The sequence below is a fragment of the Malus domestica genome, chromosome 05 (assembly GCF_042453785.1).
Source record: "Malus domestica chromosome 05, GDT2T_hap1".
In the NCBI taxonomy this organism is placed as follows: domain Eukaryota; kingdom Viridiplantae; phylum Streptophyta; class Magnoliopsida; order Rosales; family Rosaceae; genus Malus; species Malus domestica.
In genome coordinates, this window is record NC_091665.1 from 31503499 (window position 1) to 31512479 (window position 8981).

Sequence of the window (8981 nt, forward strand, 5' to 3'; positions counted from 1 at the left end):
CATATGGCGCGCGGTTAAAACGGTCAAAAAAACAAGAAAAAACCAAACCTTACGAACCTTCTTCCAACGGACATAACATAAGCAAGCACGCCAAAAAGCTTCAGACTTTACGCAAACCCCCAAAATTAGACAAATTCGATTTAGGGTTTTTTTCTAATTTTCCCCTAAGTCCCCAAATCGAATCTCAAATCCTACCCATAAGCAAAAAGATGGCGACTATTTCAGATTCTTTGAAAGGTAAAAAACGCCCGCGAGAGACAGACGCTGAAGCCGCAACCGGCGACTTCGATCAAATTCTATCACTAGGTATATTCTCACTGATTTCACTAAAAGGAATGAAAATTTATATAATTTACACTTTTAATTGATGATTTTCCGGTATTTGAATATCTGGGAAATGTTCTCTTGCATATGGGTAGTTAATATTAATCAGAAATTTTAATTTTTGGGGAAATGCAGAGGAAAATCTTACATTCAGCGACACGTTGGTGGCGCTTCGGATAATGCGAGCTCAGTTTCCGAACAACGAAAAGGTTAGGATTGTAAATTTTCGATTTTGATATGATTATTTTTTCAAGTTTCAGATTTCACAAGCTGCTGAGTTGATTGAATAGTTGTGAATTTGTTGTTGTTCTTCTTGTTCCCCTAGTGTTTGATACTGTTCACAGTAGTGGTTAGTCAGTTATATTCGTTGGGGGTAATTTAATTTTTGTTTTCTGAATACGGTTAGTTTGATTCATGCCTTTTGTTCAGGTAACGGTTCAGCCTTTCATTTTGCGGTCACAGCTGTATAGCAGTGTGGAGGATCGAACACAAGTGGACCGGGATCTAGAGGTCTGTGAGAACTTGAAAGAAGATAACTGGAAATGTGTTTGAATACATATTTAATCTGTTTTTTCTGACAAGAGTTAATTATGTTGCTGTGAACCCCTTTTGCTCATGAATTGAATCAGTGGTCTTAGTTATTGATCGGGACATATGGAAGTTATTCTAAAATTTGTCATATATTTGTATTTTTTATGGAGAACATGTGATTCCCAAGTTTAAAGTGGACACCTTTTTTTTTATCTTCAGCGATGGTAGAATTTGATTCTAGGTGCTTGGAACAATGTCGCTTTAAGATAGTTGGCACCTCCGGCGTTCAGGAGTTTCTTATGACTAATCTTGGTTACTTTTATTTTCTTGTGCAGACTCTAAAAAGAGAGAAAGTGCTACGGGTTTTTAAATTAAATACTGGACAAGACGATCATGCAATAATGTTTTTGGATGACTATTTTCGCCAGGTTTGTTTACATGAGTTTTTAGATGATTATTCAGTAGCATGATTGCATTTTATCTTATATTTTCTTAGTGAGATGGAAAAAGTTGATGAACTTCTTCTGTCTGTATATATATGTAGATGGAAAAAGTTGTGAAAAGATTCGAAGAAAAGGACGAAGATATTGTTGAAGTTTTTAAGTGGTTTAAATCACACGTTATTGATTGCAAGCTTGAACCCAGTATTGGACATCAAGATCTTGTGAGTGATTGGAATATCAAACCACCTGGAACTTGTATTTGTTTTCATCTCTGTTTATTGATTTTTTTTACCCTTAAAATAGTGCTGTATCTATGTACTTCTCGGAGTTGAAGGGTTCTTTTAAAGCACTATAATGTGCTAAAACAAAATAATGATTGAACAAGTCACTCTTTAGATACAATACAATAAATTACAATCCAACTGAAAAATTGTTTGCCACAGTGTACATTATTATCTCGTGGAGGAAAGGTGGAGGATGAACACATCTCCCTTTTGATCAATTCTGGCCTTCTTGTAAGTGAACTTTTACTTATTCATTAGTATATTATGTTGCAGCTGTTTTAATTCCCTCATTGATTATGGTATGTTCTGTGGTAATGTTGTCTGCTTAGTCGGAAACTAGTGAAATAGTTTACACTAAACATGATTTGATTACATCTTTCCTCTTAAAGTTTATTATGCAGCTCCTTTTACAGGGAATGCTTCCCCTTAGTTCTTTTTATTGGGTTCCTTTTGAATATCTTTTATGATGTCCAGCTTTCTAACTATGGAATCTACTTCTAGACTCGTCAACTTATTGATCCAAACGTTTACTGGTTCGCAATTCCAAATATTGGTTCAGTACTAAAAGGCCTCTCTCAGGTATATAATCAATTTCTCACTGTATATTTGTAGATTAAATTCACTGATCTTTTGCAATTTGTACCTCATGTAAAAGTTAAGGTATTTATCCGACTGGAAGTTTTCACCCTTGATATAAGGTTAACTTTGTATATTTGTATATTAAATTCACTGAAGACATATATGCATCTTTTGCAATTTATAGCTCATGTAAAAGTTTAGGTTTTTATCCGACTGGAAGTTTTCACCCTTGATATAAGGTTAACTTTGTAAACTCTTAGGCTGCTAGATTAGAGACATAGCAATTGGCACCTGAGTATTGGATGTTAGCTTTGAGATTTTGAAATACCATGGCCATTCAACACTTAGGGAGATTGAGTTTTATCTGGCATTTTCCTGCAAATTTTTAAGTTTGAACAGGAAAATTGTCCAAATTTTGAATCACGTGTTCTCTTTGTTCAGGGAAGAAAGGAAGTTCTCTCTCTTCTAAACCGGAGGAGATACAAAGAAATGATGATGGCCCCTTTAGAGAAGAAGGCTCTTCGATTTTCTCCGCTTGATATGAGATTTCACCTCCGTGATCTGATAGGCTCAGGCCATCTCAAAACTTCCAAGACACCGACAGGCTTAGTTGTTCGAGTCTCAAAAGATTGAAGAAAAAGGAATAGTAGGAGCAGCCCCGTTGATTAATAAGATTGTTGTGCTTCTCGTGGCTGTCTATGTTATTATAGGTACAGTGATGCAGGCTTTGAAGTGATTGCCTTACAGCGCTGAACATATGGTCTACTAGTTACATGACCAAAATTTTTGCAGGTCGTCCGATGTGGATGAACAAAGACATCGTATCAGCGAACCGACCCAACCCAAAAGCCTAAGCATAAAGGATAGAAGATCTGCTAGGTCTTGCTTATTCCTTTTAATCTGTTATTTCCTCAGTCTACAGCATCCATGTGAATTCATGCTTAATTCATTTCCTCTGATATGATTATCGATATTCTGTAATACGTCGTACTTGAAAGCACAGTAGGTTACTGCAATACAGTAGAATACACCAGGAGCTCCGTTTGTTACACATCTCGCTGCTATTACCGAACTACTACCTACGATGCTTTATCCCAGTAGTTCTATTATTTAAAGCTCCGGATGGCTATATTTTCAACAGACCTCAGTCGAACATTGGCATCACATTCTCCATGGAATTCCACCATAAACCAACCACTGCAATGCCACCACCATCCCAACCCTTGCATATCTCTGGTGAGGCTTGATGCCAAATAGAACTACCAGGTGTGTAAGTCAATTTGTTCAGGAAGAAAAGGCCGCGCCATGCCTCTCTGAATCTCAACATGCTGCTATTCAGTTTTCACCAAAACCTCATCTTTCTTCGGAGTATGTCGGATGTCGAGGCAGCGGAGCTGTCGCAGATGATCTGAAAGCACCTGGTCCGACTTCGAGATACAACAGTTGGCGACATACTCCATCGTTTTAATATTTCAAGTAGTTTAACATGCTAGACTTAGCAGGCTGGGGCAGGTGAGCTGATAACCTTCCATATCCTGCTTTTGTGTAATTGAAATCTGGGCTTTTTCCCAAGAATCTCATTTGTCACTTCTTTATCCAATTCGATGTGAATCACAACAAATGGAGAAAGACTAATATTAGCTGTAGGACCAATAAAAAAACCGACAATATGTATTAGATACTATTAGAGGTCGCACTTGGTGCGATGGCAAGTGCCTTCGCCCATGAGCGGTAGGTTTCGGGTTCGAGACTTGGGAGTAGCCTCTCCATAAATGGGGGTAAGGCTAGCCGACATTCACCTCTCCCAGACCCTGCGTAAAGCGGGAGCCTTGTGCACTGGGTACGACCTTTATGTATTAGATACTATAGATTGACATTAGGTATTAAAAATATTCACCGTTTTGTGGTTCTTTAATTCGTCCTCTACTTTCAAATTTGGCAAACAAATTTAATTTCTTCCTTCAACGTGACTTCCAATCTAATCCTAGACACTCAAGGAGCCTTTAGAGTTCTTGGGAAACAAGCTTTTTCAAATGATTGTACAATTTTGAACAGTTAGGTGTGCTTTTTGTACTTACTAATACATGTTTGGTGATCAAACATGAACGTTTCATGGAAACAGAAAAACCAAGTTAGCGTTTTAGTGGGTTCTTGCAAACTTGCAGTATTCTGGTGCTGCTTTTGGCTGATTAAATCAATATTTGCATCCTGATTATGACATAATATGAACAGATTAGATTTAAACTAATCTTTTTCTCATGTTAACATCGGTTGCTACTTCAACTTCAAGAATGGAGATATTCTCGACGTAATTTGAGAGGGTCAATTATATAATCTTGATCGTTAATCATGTTTGAGGATCGAAATACACAAGATTCTATTATTGTGTCCATGCTAGTTTAAGAAATATGTTATTAGATACGCGGTCGTGATGCATTTGATATTCATACGATTTAGGGTCCATTATGTGTGGATGGATTCCACAAGATTGTGTATTAGTGCATAAATGTAGGCCAATAGCGTACGTATCAGGATTTAGTACGCCCTCCCTTTCTTTCTCCACAAGTGACGTAACAGGAAATTTTTTTCTCCTCGTGTACTATATCGTAAACAACTTGTACAAAAATAACTTCTAATGTAGGATGACCAAAAAAAAAAGTAGGATCGATTTTCATGGAAGCACACAAGGACTAGAATGGAAAGCATGTATCTCTTTTTCCATGCAAAATTGTGTGGAGAGGGTTAATTTGGTTGGGCCAAGTTTTGGTTCACCTCCAAATCCAGAAAAAAAGTGAATTGGTGCTCATGTCTTTTGCATTTGGCATTGACAAAAGAAATTGGCTAAGAATTGTCCAATTGAGATTATTTATGTTGGGATGCAATGTTTAATTAATTAAATATCTTTAATTAAGTAACTAGCAGAATCTTTGGTTTACTTGTGGCAAGGCAATTATTTGGTTAATCTTTACTTTAACAATTTGTGTTTGGATTATAGCCCCTGGATTTGGACCTAATACGCCAGAATTGCCGACATGGGAAATTCTTTTGGAGAGATTTAGTGCAAACTTGGACATCAACCGATCATTGTCTTCTTGTCATCCTATTTGTTCCCTTCTGGTTAGAAGATTAACCCTCAAGTTGAATTGTTTGGACTACAGATCTGCATCTAATTACTTCTTGTTGTTCTTGATTTGGAGATTATTATGATTATTTATTTCCCTAACCACGATTTGGAGATCTTAGGGACTTGGAAATAAATCACTTAGTGATCAAATAGTTTGACAAAGAACTTCTGACTAGTTAGATTTTTTATATATTAAAAAAAAATTATTATTAAGCTGATTCAGTGTAGTGATCCGTGTATCCAATGTTCTGTCTTTGAATTCTCCTCCCTAAATATCACTTGTATTTATTAAAAAAAAACTCTTATAAAGTTTCAAATATGACATGTGTACAAATAAATTTAAGAGTAAATTGGTCAAATATAGCTAGGGGGATTATGCCAATTGAAAGAATCGAATCACAAAGCTAAAAGCCCTTGACATCACTAATTAAATAATTGAGAATCTTCCAATTAGCAATCTCAGGGTTATATTAATGAGGAGTTAGGAAATGATTCTGATCAGTGGGTCGTATTCAACCACAATTTGGGGGTACATTCGTTGTAGGAGTATTTTTGCAAGCTTCCTCCGTTTCAGTAGTTTTCTGCACACTCAATTGATAAATTAATCTCAATATTCTAGCTTAATTATTCAACTGCAAAATTAGTCATACAAGTAAACTAACCACGTACGGTTCCATTATTAATCAGAATATATAATCGGACACTTTACCTTAAGATAGATCTTTGACATGTATGTGACACTTTTTAGATATATCATTAATTTCTTATAGATTAAGACTTCTGAGTACGTAATTGCTATTAACAAACCCTAGAGCTAGATTGCTCAAAGAAGATAACATGACCACTATGCATGGCAAAACGCAATACCTAAAGAGAGAATCACAATTCATACTAAAAACATAAGATAAACAAAACATGGACGAAGTAAAGCTACATGACGACTCATTACAAAAAAAATAGAGAAACTTGCATGCAATCCTTTTTTTTATCTCGCCTCTTTTTAGGCTTGCGTCCAACTCATTTCATATAAGTTATTACGTCCAACTCGTTTCATGTTAGTCGTATCTCGATTCGACTCAATAACATAACGATAAGTTGTTCATCAAATGTGATTTCTCTTCCCTCCAACCTCTCATTTATGGACATGTGTTGTTGTGAGGTGCACTTGGATACAACAGACATGGCTCCCATGCTAAGTAGCTAGCTTCCTCCCAAACATGACCTGAACTGAATGACACATTTTTAGGGTGTAGATTGCTGATTATTTTGGGTGTTGTAGTCCATGCAGGTATGTGCATCAGGTAGCTGGGTTGGAAATCCATGTTTGATCGAGCTATCTTTGGTAGAAATAAGTCCGAAAGTGATTATACACTCTGGTCCAAACAAGTTTTATGGTAGTTTTTCCAAAAAAAAAAAAAGTTTTATGGTAGTGTAGGTCAACACGAATGTGACCAATGAAGAGAATATTTACGTACATGGTTAAAACGTTGATTGCATTAATTGTTCATGCAGACACTTTTGGACTCAGACTCAGTCTCGGACTTGGACTTGGACTTGGACTTGAAATTGATATAGATTATAACCTTTTCGTGAAGTTAGTATTACTCCTAACATTTACTTTGTTTAGTAATTTATAACCTTTTTATAGGATGATGTGAGTTCAGCCATGTATACATGATCGTAAAGTTGAGATTAGGGTTGAGTTATTTATTTGTTTATTTATACCATGATATATTTACGTTGAGGGAGTTCAAGATTTTAGTTAAATCACAAAATGATAACTTTACTAATTCATTTAAGAGAATCTTAGCCTAAAAGTTTTCAATATCATTAAATCGTGGTACAAAGTGAGAATGTGTTAAGTTCAATTATTTAGCCGTCGGCCCCGCCTAAATTAAGGAGTGTTTGGAACTGATTCCTTTTTATAATTGTCTTAGTTTTGATTTGTTCATTATTGTCCTCGTTTGTTGCCGTTTTCGTAGTGATGGAAAGGCAAACACGTTTTCAACATTGTCTTCATTTCTAAATCAATTAAATTGGTCATCGTCCAAAAAAAAAAAAAAGGAAAACTAACGAAAAGAGTTTGAAAACTTTGAGTTTTAACCATAATAACAAAATAAAGGGTAAAGTGAATAGTACCAGGTGACTTTTTAGTGTAAAAATATGATTTTTCGTTAAAATGAACAGTACCGCAGACTTTTCATTAAAATTCCCAAAAAAAAAAAAAAATTGATCAATTGTATCCGCTTAACATAACTAGATTTCATCACCAACTTGAATCTAGATCCTCTCTTCTTCTTCTTTTCCTGGTTTACTTGAATTGATGAAGCTAAATTCCTTCACCCGTATATAAAAAGAAAAACATTATTTCAGTTAAACTGAATAGTCCTTGCTAATTAGGGTTTAATAAATAGTAGATGCCATTTGCAAGTGATTCTTTACCACAATGAAGAAAATGTTGCATTACGGCGTCCTAATCTCATATCTAATCTAACAAAATATTTTGTGTGACAAAACAGAAATAAAAGATGCCATGGCAAGAATTTATTAATGCAATTAGTGGTGGAGTTCTACTAATTAATTAATTAGTGGCCAAGAAAGTGATGAGGATCCCATACGGATTCAAATGGTGAGGATCCTAAGGATCCTCATATTCTAACCGTTTATCGTATATCGTACAGTTAATTTTCATCAGTTACTATTTGTATTTAATTTTAAATAATAAAATTTAAATAATTTTTAACCGCACGATATACGATGAACGGTTAGAATATAATGATCACTAGGATTCCCACCATTTGAATCCGGATGGGATCCTCATCCCAAGAAAGTTGGTGTGGAGAAGCTAGCTCTAGGCATGGACATTCTAGTCCTCTAGATGGGACTGATTTGAAGGGAGGTTCCTAAAGTAGGGAACAAAAAAACAAACATACAGTTCACAAACGGACTTTAAAGGGTGGTATATCAAGCAAAGTAGTGCAATATATATGTATATACAAAATAGCTGCTATCTTACTACAATTTTACTATATTAAACATTTGAATATATTGTTGGTTTACACGTTTAGATTTGAGGTGTTTTCAAAATGAGTCATTATGTTTTATATTTTCACATTAGATTTTGAGATTTTAAAATTGTATTAACATATACCTTTTTATCTGCTTAAACGTCTAATACTCTATTAAATTAATGACATGCTATAAATGAGAGGTGTTTCTATGATGATCGTATAAACCATACTTACATGTACAGTTTGAACTAAATTGCACCATTGATTGTTGTTTTGTGACACAAAAGTATTGACTTAGGAGAAGCTGAAGCTCTACAATGAATGTTTTATATCAAGTTAGATCATAATGGATCTCATACTAGGCATGTCATCAATTCAACGAATGACTATATAATCATAATTGTTATAGTTTTAAAAAATAATAACCTCAAACTCGAAACATGTAGAATGTAATTAATAATATATTATTTTTGGTCCTCTTGGGGCGATTTGGGCATAATCGACCAACTTGGAATGATTGTTGTTTTCTTGCCTGACAGATGCATGTGGATCTGTACAAGCATGTATGTTATATTAGCTAACTTACGGAATACATATGTTTGTGTTTGAGACCAAGATGGTTACCTGAAGAAAAAAATAAAAATAAAAAAAGAAAAGAAAAAACACTTGATCTAGTTCTATGGTA

At 35.0% G+C, this 8981-nt stretch overlaps 1 protein-coding gene across 4 annotated transcripts; it reads left to right on the top strand.

Moving 5' to 3' along the window:
• The first annotated feature begins 55 nt into the window (after nt 1-55).
• On the top strand, nt 56-3512 carry LOC103435736 (uncharacterized). 4 transcript variants are annotated; one of them, XR_011581491.1, is made up of 10 exons: nt 62-306; nt 460-533; nt 754-834; nt 1191-1283; nt 1400-1519; nt 1742-1813; nt 2084-2161; nt 2603-2871; nt 2954-3040; nt 3303-3512. XR_011581491.1 is itself a non-coding variant. In XM_008374144.4 (8 exons), the coding sequence occupies exons 1-8, from the start codon at nt 210-212 to the stop codon at nt 2792-2794; spliced, it is 807 nt and encodes a 268-aa protein (XP_008372366.2). In that variant the 5' UTR covers nt 56-209; the 3' UTR covers nt 2795-3212. The 4 variants fall into 4 exon arrangements, 1 of the variants encoding a protein (XP_008372366.2); XR_003773490.2 differs by lacking the exon at nt 3303-3512 and adding an exon at nt 3165-3214; XR_529466.4 differs by lacking the exon at nt 3303-3512 and having other exon boundaries at nt 2954-3212.
• The last annotated feature ends 5469 nt before the right edge of the window (nt 3513-8981 follow it).